Source organism: Cyprinodon tularosa, unplaced genomic scaffold (genome assembly GCF_016077235.1).
Source record: "Cyprinodon tularosa strain WSP-4 unplaced genomic scaffold, ASM1607723v1 ctg671, whole genome shotgun sequence".
NCBI classification, from domain to species: Eukaryota; Metazoa; Chordata; class Actinopteri; order Cyprinodontiformes; family Cyprinodontidae; genus Cyprinodon; species Cyprinodon tularosa.
In genome coordinates this window covers 119820-133995 of record NW_024039420.1, presented here as the reverse complement: position 1 = coordinate 133995, position 14176 = coordinate 119820, and the positions used below count along the sequence as shown (strand labels likewise).

Sequence of the window (14176 nt, the reverse complement as noted above, 5' to 3'; positions counted from 1 at the left end):
AGAAGTTTGCACTTTGTGTTTAATATGACAGGAAAAAAAATAAGTATTTTGAAACACAGTTGAACCACTTTCATTATTGTAAAAACAGATTGAATCAAAATTAATCGATTTAGAACTGGACTTTGGCCAAAATACCCAGCCCTAATTACTGCTGCCATCTGTATTAGAGGGTAAAAAAACTGGTAGGGGTGGCCACTGATTGGCTAAGGGTGGCCATGGCCACCCCTGGCCCCCCATCTAGCTCCACCCCTGATCAATAGATGTATCTATCAGCTGATTTAAAGGAAGTCTTAATTCCCCCCAAAACTGCTCTGGTTCACAGTAAAACAGGCACATATTTCTCCTCTAAATGCGATGAGGTTCATTATCACAAAACATATAATTAATAGGATTATTGTCATTTAGACATTTCTTCCTGTTTATGTTGCTTTTAGCTTCTTCCTTACTGAGGGACTTTTCTTTACATGTGAATATATAAAAAGAACACACATTATGTAATAACTAAATTAGAATATTCATCAGAAGTTCATTTATTTCATTAACTCAACTTACTAAATCAAAGGCATTGTAATTATACACAGACTGATGTTTTATACAGCAGATGAAAATTTGACATTTGAGAAAAAAATATCACAACAGACCTACAGAAAAAAAAATATATAGAAATGATGGGTTAAAAGAAAAGTATGCTTAATAGGTTTATGTTTTTTAAAGGCACCAGACACTCAGAGAAACCAGAAAGCTGGCGAGCCGAAAATAAACACATGAGATACATTTAAAGGCAGGCTCTGCAGTCCAGTACTGACAACATATATCTAAGGTTTGGTATGTAAAGGGAGCAAAAGCAGTCAGAGGAAACAGAAAGCAAATGCACAAATCCTGAGGGCAAAATTAAAAGTGAATCTGCAAAATAAAACAGAAAACAACACAAACAAACAAACAGCACAGATAAAACTAAAGCAAAGTTGTTTTTTTTCCCTCAGACTTGGGAAGTAAAGTTTTTAAAGTGATGTATTAGCAAATAAAAACCATAAAGTAAGAAATATGGAAACAATGAAAACACAATGGAAAAAAAAAATTTAAATTAATCATGGAGTCTGAGTAAATAAAGAGCATTGTCTTTCCTTTGCTTAAGAACCAAGTGCAGAAACATAAGTACAGAGTTATCTGAATGAGGGAGCTTTTTCCAAATGTCATGGTTGTGGAGCTGATCCCTGCCTGTATTCGGGGATGTGATGCAGAATCCATCCAGCTGGGGCCAGGAGAGTCATAGCAAACACACACAGGGCAAAGAAGGACTGCTGTAAGAGAGTCCCAGATAAATATTAGAGTTAAACTTCCTTCTTCCTTCCTAAGAAAATGTTCAAAAAACAATTCAAATTTATATATATATATATATATATATATATATATATATATATATATATATATATATATATATATATATATATATATATATATATATATATATATATATATATATATATACATATACATCACATGCATTTGCAAATAAAAAAAAATATACTACATTTAACAATTTAGTTTTGCACCCAAACCTCTTTGCATATCAACCTAAACCTCTATGACACAGCAGCTGATATAAGCACCATTTATATATCATCTTTCCATGATATCTCCTTCTTCATTCAGGTATTCCTAACCCAAGATGTGCTTTCTAAAAGATGTCCCATGGGACAGATCAGCGGATTTATAGTTGCATAAATGCTGGCTGCGATGTTGCAGCCCTATCATTGGATCCATTTTCAGAGGCCAAAACAGGCAGAATGAATAAAACATCTCTTCCACTCTCCAGAAGAGAGAGCAGTGTCCGCTTGACTTCCTCACATCACAGCCAATAAAGTGGCTCAGAAGATCCACCGGTCTTCTTAAACAGATTTGGCCCATCAAAAAAAGGTTTTAGATTAGTTGATAAAAAACTTAACATAACATATTCCTGATCAAGCTCCTAATTTCACTTCAGTGCCATTTTATTACCAGATCTTCTCATTCTAAGCAAGCAATTCCACATTAAGACAAATAATTTCTCCTACCGCTGGTCCAATCCTTTCCTTGGGCGGCTTGCTGTAGATGGTCGGCCTTTGGCTTTGCTGAACAGATTTAATGAAAAGCAGCCTGCTCGCTGTGGTTCTCGTTAAGATTGAAGACATCCTTCTTACTTCAGCTCACTCAGTTGCTCTCTGCAACTTAAAGGAAATGTTTCTGAACTAATTCCTCATCACATCCCCTGAGGTACAAGCAGATAGGATCTACTTTAACAAGTTCCTGTCTCTCTTCTTAGGAGGAGTTACTTCCAGATAAACATAAAGAGAAGGCTGTCATTAAGGCAGTATCATAGTCTATTTTGTGGGAAGACTGAATTTTACAAAACAGGAGAAAACCGTAGTTAATCATGTTTCTGTGGATTATCATTCATTCTGGTCATGGCAACCACAAAACAAACTTAAATCAAAGGCAACAAATCTTTTTACCCTCAATTTTAACCTGTTTTGAACAGGTTAGATTTATGTCATCTTGATTTTTTATATGTATATCACCTTTTAGAAGCTTTTCTATTGTGGTTTAGATAAACATTGATGTTACATAATGTACACAATGAACTGTTACTACTTTTTTATTGCTCTTATAAACAGTTCTAATCATATAGAGCTTTAAAAATGTGACACCTGTATGCACGTTATTCCAAGAAAATTGGATTGTTTTTAATTTTTTAATTATTTTTTTTTTTTTTTTGGAATGACCTGATGATTGAAATGACTGAGAACCTTCACCGGCATGTAAGATGATTACTTTTGTCTTGAGGAAACAGGAGCATCAATGTGCTGAGAGAGCAAACCTGATTTTGTCTATTCAAGGATTTCGTAAATGTGTGCATAAGACACTGCAAGTTATGATGATGCTTATGCTAAATTTAAAATTTGGTTGTGTTGTTGGTAGACAACTTGACACACCTACATAGCTGCATGGTGAAAATTATTATTGTCAAATTATAATTGTCACTATTTTTTGTGTTGGTTTCGGCTGTAACAATGAATAACCACTTAATTTGCTAACTAAGTGTTATATTACACTGGATGGGTGACATAAATCTCCATACATATTTACTTTCTACGTATGATCAATTACTGGCATCAGAGTATTAGGCTCACATTAGGTGTATTCTGGCGCCCCCAGCTGGATAAAAATGGACCTGCCAGCTCATATAATGACATAATGATAATACCTTTTCAGCAAATTAATTTGGCATTATCTAACTCATTGTGATGTATAGAGGGTTAACTTTTTATGTACAACAAGTCGTTTTTTTATTTATTTATTTATTTTTTTAACAAAACTAGTAACAACAATGCCTAATCCCACTTTAATTTTTAAAGGTCTATCTATATAAAAATAAGGTGATATCAGACCTAAAATATAAAAAATATCCAAGGTGATATGTGAATTACGCGTCTTATCATTCTAATGTAGGTATTTTTTGTTGTCTAGGAGGGAATAAACAAAAAAAATGTTTCTTTCCTTTAACTGTTATTGATACAAAGAATCGCTAGAGGGCGCTCGAATATGAAAAACCAGCCACCAGAATTAAAGAACAAGTCAAGTTAGCGGAACTATCACTTTATTTCCTTAGACAGTAACGTTCACAAAAAAGTGGTGTTAACACATAGAAAATTATTATTTATTGTAAATATATACATGTTTAAATGTTGATTATATAAATATAACATCTGGCGCGCGTTTGTCTATGGTTTTAATAAATATTACCAATTTGAACATTTTATTTTGAAAAACTTTAGACGGAAGCTGTGACTTTAATTCCGCCAGCTTGGACTCGGTGGCTTTGGGATAGGCCGTAAAAGCCACCCAACAAGGCGTTGTGTAGAAATACCGAGTCGAACCGAGACTAAATAAAGCTCGAGTTCTGTTTTAGGGCGAAGAAAGATGCGGAGAAAATGAGGGGGGAAACGACGGAAGTGGAAGCGCTTTCGCATTTTAACGGTTTCGTTCGGTGTCTGACGTCGATCAGAGCGTAATGAGCAGAGTTGGAGAAAGAAGGGGCTGAGCAGCTTTTTTTTTTTTTTTTTTTTTTTTTTTATTCCTCAACTGATCAGACAACTTGGACCGGACTGAACTGCTCTGTGATCCGGAGACAAACTATGGGCAGAGGGCTCTGAAGTTCCAGGTAAAATATAATCTGAATGGTCCGTGTTCAACAGATGTTCTTCGGCTTTAAAGAAAAAACGAAGAATTAAAGCCACACATAGCTAAGCTAGCTGTTTAGGAGCTGTTGCTAATTACACTGAAGATGACCGAGGAGGACCGAACAGGGCTAGGGGAGCCTCCAGAGGACTGAGTGGGGTCTAAATGTGAGGACTGAAGGGGGCTGAGGTGGACACAAGAAGACTAGATAGTTGAAGAAGACTGAGAAAGGCAGAGAGGGTATAGCTTGGTTCCCAGGACCTTTCTGAGGAGGTTTGGGGAGAACTGGAGGCTGTAGTGGGCTAAGGTCAGGCTGGTGTGAGGGGTTTGATAAAGACTGGAGACACAACAACAATGTAGAGGATTGGAAGGTCCAATCAGACTTAAAAAATCCAATTAGCAATGAAAATGTGTTTTTAATGTATGTAGCTGGACTTATTGGCCAAAGTTAAGCAGCTGCAGCCCCTCTATGTAAAAGCTCAACTGTAACAGGGGAGGGGGTAATTATTAACTTGGGGTTAATAACTTGGGGACCAAATAATCTGGCTTTTATGTGGGATCCTATCTCGGTTTCTTTATGAAAACAAGTTTAAGCTTGAAGTTGCATTTTGCAGAATGAGCTGCATGCGGCTGCTGCTGCTGACAGGGTGTGCTGCAAAGACTGTCATCACCATCTCCATCCCATAATCACATACAGCGGGCTAAATACAATCAAGAATACATCATTACTGTATAATATTGGCATTTTTGATCATACTGCATTCTTGAAATCAACACAAGGAAAGTTTATCTGTGAAGCACAATTCAGTACATGGAGAATTTAAAGTGCTTTACAGGAATAAGATAATAAAATAGAAGAAAAATAAAAGCGAAACCACAACAAAGCAGAATAAGGTCAATTAAAATTGATAAAATAAAACAGTTTGATCACAACCTTAAATTGATAATACCTCAGTTATCATTCCAACTTCAACAATGAAAGCCAGTTTGGATAAAAAAAAATGGGTTTTTATCTTTGACTTAAACGAATTCCAGGATCTGAAAAATATATATATATATTTTAAAACAAGTGGTTAGAAATTCTTTGATGAAAAAAAAACAGAAATGTATTAAATAAATGCAATATTTTAAATGCATTCCTTTAAAGAAGAGCAACATTTTTAGAGCTGCAGTCTGAGAGGTTTTCCTGAAGTTCCTGGAAAAATGTGTGAAGAGTTTCTGTAGAGCCCTCTATCTGCTAAAAAAAATGGGTTTTCTTCATTTATAATCCTAATAAGTATATTTCCGCTGCCCTTTAACAGGATTTTTCAGAGCAGCAGTTTGTTGGTGAAGCAGTGCAGAGCCATATGCAGACTGTTATAATCCTGCCGTAATCTCAGTGAATTTGTGGGTCCACGCAGCACCTCTTTAATCCACTCATCCTTAGAACAGTAACCTGTGAGTGTTGTTCTTCCAGATCATCTTTAAAATGTTCCCCTCAATATAGACTGATTTCAGTGCATCAGGCTAAGCATGATGTAAATAAAATCCCCTTATGTAAGGAAAAAAAAAAAAGATTAGCTACCAGGTTGTGATCATCCTGATGATTTGTGCAGCCTTGGAACGATGTTTTGCTTTGTTTTTTGCTTCGTGGCCTCTGGAGCTCGATGGGACTAACTGGCTGTCAGCATTGAAATGAGGAACATGCAGAGAAACTGTTTGAAACGGTTAGTCTTTCCCCAGGAATCATCATCCCAAAGACTTTTTCTTCATCTTTAAGGTTTTGTGATTTGATTATCTTCATTTCCCGCCTATCCCAATTTTTCTAGCTGTGGGTGGCCCCACCTAGCATGGCCTCCAATCAACCTAATGGCCTAATGAGATACTGGCTTAGCTGATTGGAGCAATCCAACCCTGACTGTTGTCCCTGCAGTCCTTCCGGTCTCGTAGGGAACCATTTGGACTGTTTCCCCATCTACCTGCAGTCTTCTCATGCAGCGTGATGATGTGTGCATCGACACGTCAAAGATTTGGAGGTCACTCTTTGTTAGAAAGTTCTGCTTTTTGCACACTGCCGCATTCTGTTTTATGACCTCGTTTTAGAGCACTTCTGATTGTATCAAATATCTCCCGGGTCGAAAGCATCTGTAATTGCCAACAATTTCTGTCCAGGTGGCTTTACAAAGAGCACAATGCCCATGTCTCACAGGTCATGTTTCAGGTTTTGAAGCAGGTAAACTGCCATTTCTTCAAAACAGGCCAGCACTTCCAACAAAAAGCTCCTTTTTAAAATGTTAATCTTATAGAGCTGCTAATGAATACGTATTGTGGATTTTCTCTCTACTTTAATTATTGTTTTTTTTTTAGCAATTTAGTTCTTTACCCATTTTATAATTACCAAAGCAATAATGGATAAAAAAAATCTTGCCTTTTTTTTTCAGATTTCTTTTAAACTTACTCTTTATGTGACCGGTGTTTTAAGTTTTACTTCATAAAGATTTCAGTAATGGATGAAGAAAAGGACAGGAGGCACATTCACCTACAGCTTCCATTTTCTCCGCCATGATGAGGAAACCCTCATTAATGATTGATGGGACTGCGAGTCATTTGAATAATGAAGCAATCCTCTCCTTAAATCACGTATTTTCTGGTAGATGAGGTGTTAGGTCATGTGTTGGTTCCATAAGCCTTAAAATGTGTTTTTCCTCTGTAAAATAAGAAGTAGGGGATTACTGGTACAAGGTGAGCAGCTTGAAAGGGTGCATGTTCAGAGGGAAGTGGGTGGGGGGCAGGGAGTGTCTCATGTCACCTCTCATTAGGGACGCATAGTCCAGCTCAAACTGTGTCCGCAACACTAAACCAGCCCTGTTTAGAGCTGAGCACAACCCTGCAGCTCACTATCAGGGACTCATGCAGAAAAAGAGTCTTAAAAGTTGCACCTTAGGGATTAGAGTATAAAGGCTCAGTGATAACCTGAGCTAAATGCTGCTGTCATAATTCTGCAGCTGATGTTATATTTGGCTTCTTCAATTTAAATATGATATGCATATAATTCAGCCGATGTGCCGATTGCTTTGTTCTGCTCGTCCTGTGTGGTTCGCGGCTGCGAGCGATGCTGCCTGTTGTAAACACACGTCACCGTTCTCACGGGGTTCCTTCTTTTCTTCTCCTTCATCTCAAAACGAACTTCTAATTTTGCCACAAGAAAATCGCTCTTATTATGAGGCTAACTTGAAACAGTGCGGGGGAAAATAAAGAGAAACATTTGCATGCGTGTGCTAGAGAAAGAGGCCTTGGGTTTTCCATCAAAGCCACAGGGACACGCTGGTGCTGCTCTGCAGGGGCAGACCCGCTGGATTATTAGTATGGTAGGCAGGAAAACGCAGCAGACTGAGATAAAACAGGTTTCACATCATGCTCCACTTTCCAGTCATGTTTTGCAGGAGAGGACGCTCAAGAGTTTAAAGATTTATGTGAATTTTCTTTATGCCGAGCCATTTAAATGTCCACCTTTTATTAATGAAGTCCCCTTTTCTTTAATCTTTTTTTAATAACATTTAAAATGTCATACTCTTCCCACCTGTTCAAGAGTACCCTAAAGACGTGAGTTTTCTTTTCGCTTCCAAGTAGATGTAATGTTGATTTTATCCAGTCTTTGAGTTTGATGCCCAATCTGTCAGGCAGCAAATAAAAGAAAATGATTTTGTCTCATCCTTTCAAGTAATATTTTCCTCAATTCTTGATTGTCAACAGGATTTTTAGCAGTTGTAAGCAGAGTCTTCTTGTTTTCTATGGGCAGTAGTTGTTTTGACCTTTGAACTCTCCCTTGGATGTCCAGACTTTTTATTAATTGTCTTAATTTAATTGAGGAAACTAAAACCTGCAGAGCTTTAAATGTTGCTCTTGGTTTTTGTGTTACATTTTTTAGGAGTTGTTGATTGGTGGAGTAATTTTACTCCTGGAGTAATTTTGATAGGCTGATTATTAAGTACATTTACAATATAATGCCATTTCTGAATTGACATTTCATTTGTTTTGGTCTTGTTAAATATAATAAGAGTAGGAAACTAACTTTCTGATTATGGCGCTTTAGATGCGTTAGCTGGGAGGAAACTGTTGCAGCTAGCCTGCAGATTCATTCATCCATGCATGCTAGCTAAAGGTTAGCATTTCTCCAAGCAATAGTGAAGTTCTGCAATTATTGACTCTGAATAAGAGAACATTCAAGGCTTTTTTTTGGTAGCGTAATGTGTATATCTTTGTGTTTAATGCTAAGGAAAATTAAAAGAATCACTAATATTATTTATGGCAAAGTTGTACAGCCTTTAACTGGTTACCATGTTTTACCATGGTAACCAGGGCTACCATGTCTTCTTATCTGTGGATAGAAACTCTCTGTGGTTTTGATTTCTTTCCACACATTTAGATTAATGTTTTTAGATTGGGATCTCCAGTGTTTTTGTTTCTTTTTGCCTTCTTATACTGATGCAAAAACTGTGAGTGACGATAATGGATGGATGACTGGAATGTCCAGGGATGTTGTGGGTCTGCTTACATCTGCATTGGATTTGTCGTTGACTTGCAATCAGTTTCCTGAGGGGAGGAAGAGGAAGTCCCGGTTGAAGATTAGATAAAAGCCTGAACAAGACGATCTTGGAAGGAAAACTTCCTGAAGTAAAACGTCAGAAGAGTTTTTATCCACACAGGCTTGTGAAACAGCCAGGATGGCTGCCATTGATCACTGCAGTAAAATCAATGTGGCTGAAAGGATGTGATAGATGTAATTAGTTGCTCCTCCGTTCAACCTCCTCAACACTGACGCCTCGAGGCGCTCATTATCTCCTATGGGGTCTGTGTGGTTCAGACTCAACTCTGCGAGATGTTAGTCAGCAACTTTTTTTTTTTTTTTGATGCACTCCCTGTCTGACTTTGAATGTTTCTCTCTCCCCTTTCTTCCTCCTCTCCTCCAGGCGGAGCAGCCGGGACCCGGGGCTCTTAGGAGGCTTCAAATGATTCCTGCCTGATCTACAGCTGAGGACTCAGGATGACTCAGCACCAGGGGGAACCCCCAAATAATAAGTGAAGAACAATAAGGATGGGGGCCAATGGGTCTAGCTATCCACACTCCTGCTCCCCACGTATAGGGGGAAACACACAGACGCAGCAGACCTTTATAGGTAAGTTCAATAAAGCCAGGTCAACAAGGAGGGTTTTTTTTTCTGGGGAGGAAAAAAACTATGCTTTATCCATGAGCTGTTAAACTGTTTCAGTGTAGGTTAAACCCCAGAGTTTTCCCACTCTTGTGTAATGACCCCGTATGTATGTCTATCTTTTCTACAAATGCATACTAATGGGGCTGTGCCATGCACTAACTCACACTTTAGATTAGATTAACCTGCTTCCATGGCAACTGATGGTGCGGGAGGTGAATCATTTTGTGGATGAGAGCTCTTGAACTGGGCTGTTGACTCATAGAGCTGAGGTAGGAGCATTAGGTTCTTCCCTATGCCTCTGCCGTTTGGCCTTGTTCGGGGGAAAAATATCATTTTGAATCTCATTGACCAGAATTGCATCACAAGAGGTGTTTTTATTCACTAAGCTCCTGCAGGCTCACAGTATTTTTCTGTGACCTTATACTTTATAAGACAGAGGTCTGAAGTCAGCAGCTTCAAACGGTTCTAGTTGTAGAACCGTCAGAGCTCATCATGTGAAGACATTTTCTGATTGTTTTCTTTCAATGCTGTGAAAGATGGTTTTAGTGAAGCCTTGGATGACATTTTTAAAGGAAGAGGAACAGGTTTCTTGGCCCGCTATCAGCTGCCTCTAAGAGGTTGAAGGTTTTGGGGTAATTTAGAAGAGCTAAATGATCTGCCTGTGTTGTCTGCTGAGCTCTGGAGTCGTTGGGTTGATCTGGGCCCAGCCACGGATGATTCAGAGCTCCAGTGATTACTATGTGGGTCACGCTGATGGATGCTGACAGGAGGTCAGGCAGAGAGGATCTCCTTGGCAGAGCCTCCTCTGACGTACCCCCGCTGTCTGAAGCCAAACATAACCACCATTTAGTGGAGTTGATTTGGTCTAAATCTGTGTGAGGAGTGAAATTTACAAAGGAGTCCAGAGTTCTGATTTGTTTTGTTTGATTCCTTAATAATTGTTCCTTTTTTATTATTATTATTATGATGTGTGTAACATTTAATTTCATTTCCATTTTTATCATGTAAATGAAAGAAGATAAAGCAATATTATCTTTAAAAAATCAGCAGCACATATCTGGGATCAGTCGGACTGATGTTGAAATAAAAAGCTTTGGCCTTAAAAACCACCTGTATGGGTTGATCTGTAGTTCTTATTGATTTTTTTCTCCGTCAGGAGCCCTTGTGTTCTGAAACCAAGAGATACCTGTCTTTTTTTGACTGCTGTTGAGCAGGTTCCAGGTGCCTGATCAGGGAGCGCATGCCCGGCCTGGAAGGCACGCCAGAGGCTGGTTATGTTTGGTGTGTCTGCCTGCAGCGGTACCTCTGGTATTACTTCAGAAATTCATCTAAATCAACGTCATTCTTTAAAATCTCATACGTGGGGATGTGATGATCAGCTTGGGGGAGGGAAAAAAAAGTATTTTATTTAAAAAACACACATTTTCTTTTCTGCAGAGCCTCTCCTGCTTCTGTTGCTGAAGTAAACTAGATCTCAGGCGATTTGTTACTGAACTCATTCATAAACACAGGCGGCTTAGAACCTAGTTTTAGCTGCAGGGAACCCACACAGGCTCCAGGAGAACATTAAATCATAGCCATAGGCTCCAGCTAAGCTTCAAAGGAGAGCTTGTTTCCACACCGACCTGCTCTGGGACTGGGTGGTAAATAGATTTTATCCAGCACTGAATTCACTTTTTATGAAGAATTTATTTTTGGAAATTGTATTAATTTATTTCTTTTTTACCCGGCTGCTCTTTGGGCTTCTATAGTTCATAGTGATGTCAGCCCATCACTTTTTATTTTTAGATATCTACTCAAAAGAGTTAAATTCTCTCATTGAGTAAAGTCACAAGCTGCACACTTTTGTTATATGTTCATTGTTTACATGGAAGAGCCCCCCAAATGGATTCAGAAGCATATTTCACAGCTTCTGTTTTAGTGATTTTTTGAAATCAGGTCAACTCCCAGAAAGGACTGATAGATTTTAAAAGTAATTTCTGTTATCTGTAATTAGCTTTTAATGGATTGAAAATGAGAAAAATAGCTATAAATTAGATTCAGTATTTGTTTTTTTTTTTTATCCTAGCCCTACCTCAAAAATGTTCATTAAATTATTAAAAAAACATCCCTGTGGATGAAACCTTTGTCAGCTTTGAAATAAAGACACAGATGCATCTTAGGAAAATAAAATATCTTTGAAATAAGCGCCACTTACTTATTCTGCACATTTATTATACAGAATAATTGGAAGGAAACCGTAAATATGCACTGAATGGTTGGGACTCCTGTTGTATGAACTGCTGCACTGGTGCAGTGTTGCTTGGAGATGATCTGTAGATACCTGTTCCAAAAGGTGTTCACTCATCTTCCTCCTTGATTAAGTGACGCCTCATTCGTAATTCATAGGCTTCAGTATGAAGCAGGCGAATGGGACGACCTCGAACGCATGTTGCTCAGATATGTATAACAGAAGGCAGTTTAAAATATACAGTCAACTACTCCCAAATACATTTTTACTGCAATATAGCGCAAGGAGCTGATTTCAAAAAGTAATCAAAGCTAAAGCTGTACTCGTACTGCTATAAAGACCAATCTGTGAATGAATTTGGGGCAAACATGTCACAGAGTGGACTGTATGCGATAGTTGGCTTCTCTTTTGAGACGTCCTGAATCGTTTAGAACAGAGGTCTTCAACAGGGGGTCCGCGACCCACTGCATAGGGGTCACGAAAGTGGGGTTTTTTTTGTTTGTTTTTTTAATGTTCTCCACTGCAATTTTTTCCCACTAATTTGAAATGTCTTTAAATCTACATTAATATGAATTCAACACACTGAAGTAAACAGATAAATGGAGGCAGAAGATGTCTTTCAGTCATCAATGCACACATTCAGCGACACACAGGAGCTCTTTCAACCTGGGCACCGTTTCATTCACAACACCTGTCCCATCAACTAGGAATCAGAGTCTGATATACTTGAATAATCCCAGGGCGTTATAATTTTAGTTGCATTACTCTATATGTAATAGAGTGACTATAGGACCAGTTTGATAAAACACAATTCCATACAATATGTATAATTTGGGGTTCCCCGCTCTATTGCCATCAGTTTGGGGGTCCTTGGCCTGGAAAAGGTTGAAGACCCCTGGTTTAGAATGTTGCATGGTGAGATGTTCCTAATAACAATATTTGCTTTCTTTAAATTAATTATAATGATTTGAAATACATTCCAGTTAAGTTTATGATGAAACAATCGGATTAATCGTGATTAATCAATTAATGCAATAACCATCAACTAATTTAGTAATCGATGAATTGTTAACTGGAGTATAGAGAATGGAATGGCTGACAGCGACCTACTTATAACATTTTAAGATGAAAAAACATCTTTCGTCAGTCAGTTATACTCTATCCAGAACTCCTCAGGTGGAAAAGTTGAGTTTCTAATGGTTTAATTTCTTTAAAAGTATTTTTTAAAGAATCTTTGGCTAGCTGATTAGTACTCTATTAATCTAGAAATAATCAGCAGATTAAACAATTAGTAAGATAATCGATAGTTGCAGCCCTAATTAAGTTCAGTAGAACTGTTTGAACTTCATATAATTAAAAACAGAAATTTTTAATTTTCAGCTCCTTGATTTAATGAGTCACTGATGTTACTCATAAGGTATTAGCTGGCTGTAACAACCATCCCTGAGGTATATTGATAAGGTTTCTCTGTGCAGCGTTGCTATGGCTATATGGACACGTGGTGGGAGCCCTCTGGGTATTTATACTGATTTGCATACATATATAATTAGGGGCACAAACAGCTGTGGGCGACTTCAGGCAAATTGGGATCTATATGGAGTGTGCGTTTTTTTTAGTTTTTTTTTTATACATCTGATTATTTGTTTTTGTGTGCCACAAGTTTCAGAATTTTGCCCACAAAGTTTCAGTATAAAAGCTCCAAACTCTTTTGTACATGAGGCCCCAGGTCATGAAACGATCACAACAGCAGTGCATCAGAAGCAACACACCTACTAAAAAGATGTGCCAGGGTTTGATGTCCCACAAAGTTTATTTAACTTCCACTCGTCCCACAGCCACGTTATTCCTGCCTTTCAAACTGCAGTCATGCATGACAAGATGGGAAACATTGGCGCTGGTGGTTAAGGGGGCCAGGCCTAAAGCCTGAAAAAAAAAAAAAACACCACACAATAATTCCCCTCTGAATCAGACTTTACTCTGCTTCCAAAAAGAGCCCCATCCATCGGATTTCCAGACTTATGTCATTCGTCTGTTCAGAGAACATGTTTCATCCCTGCTCCGGGTGAAAACATGCTTTAAAACAGTGAATCTGACGCTTTGCATTGCCCCTGGTGATGCCTGAGGGAAGCCCTAACTTTCACACATACTTGGATGGACCCTGGAAAACTATGGGTATCATTTTAAACACTTACACACTTGCATAATATATTAAATCAGTGTGTACAATATTGCTATTGCAAAATACTTTTTAACTGCACTGTTTGATAGGATTTTATAGTTCCTGCATCACAGGAAAGGTCCCCCAAATATCTTTGTATGAATACTTTCATGGAATAGATTATTGACAGATTTACTATTTGCACTTTAGATGTAGGGTAAAAAGTGAAGGAAACTTTGTAGCAAAAACTGTTTTCTTGCTGTAAGGGTGAAGAAAATGTTTATTTTCTAAATGGAAAGGAGATGCAGGAAGATTTGATTGATGAATAAAACCGTGTCATAGACTGCAGCCTCATATCAAGAGTCCAAATGACGTTAA

At 38.0% G+C, this 14176-nt stretch overlaps 2 protein-coding genes across 4 annotated transcripts in view; one reads left to right on the top strand and one right to left on the bottom strand.

The window, feature by feature from the left end:
• Window positions 1-1067: 1067 nt before the first annotated feature.
• On the bottom strand, window positions 1068-5895 carry LOC119771427 (cytochrome c oxidase subunit 8A, mitochondrial-like). Of its 3 annotated transcripts, XM_038267363.1 has the most exons (3): window positions 5783-5895; window positions 2055-2207; window positions 1068-1301 (listed from the first exon to the last, which is right to left on the bottom strand). In XM_038267363.1, exons 2-3 carry the CDS (start codon window positions 2169-2171, stop codon window positions 1194-1196), a joined length of 225 nt encoding a protein of 74 aa, XP_038123291.1. In that variant the 5' UTR covers window positions 2172-2207; window positions 5783-5895; the 3' UTR covers window positions 1068-1193. The 3 variants fall into 3 exon arrangements, 2 of the variants coding, with proteins under 2 accessions (XP_038123291.1, XP_038123290.1); XM_038267362.1 differs by lacking the exon at window positions 5783-5895 and having other exon boundaries at window positions 2055-2277; XR_005279146.1 differs by lacking the exon at window positions 5783-5895 and having other exon boundaries at window positions 1180-1298; window positions 2055-2192.
• Window positions 3829-14176, top strand: part of btbd7 (BTB (POZ) domain containing 7) — a 25477-nt gene continuing 15129 nt past the window's right edge. Inside the window, exons 1-2 of the mRNA XM_038267361.1 lie at window positions 3829-4201; window positions 9168-9374. Coding sequence (XP_038123289.1) covers window positions 9293-9374 — 82 coding nt within the window. The 5' untranslated portion in view covers window positions 3829-4201; window positions 9168-9292. The remainder of the gene's footprint in view (window positions 4202-9167; window positions 9375-14176) is intronic.

Coding starts and splice junctions, on each gene's coding strand:
- LOC119771427 (XM_038267363.1), bottom strand. CDS start 2,171: ATGTCTTCAATCTTAACGAGAACCACAGCGAGCAGGCTGCTTTTCATT. Junction 1,302..2,054: donor AGGAAAGGATTGGACCAGCG/GTAGGAGAAATT, acceptor ACTCTCTTACAG/CAGTCCTTCTTTGCCCTGTG.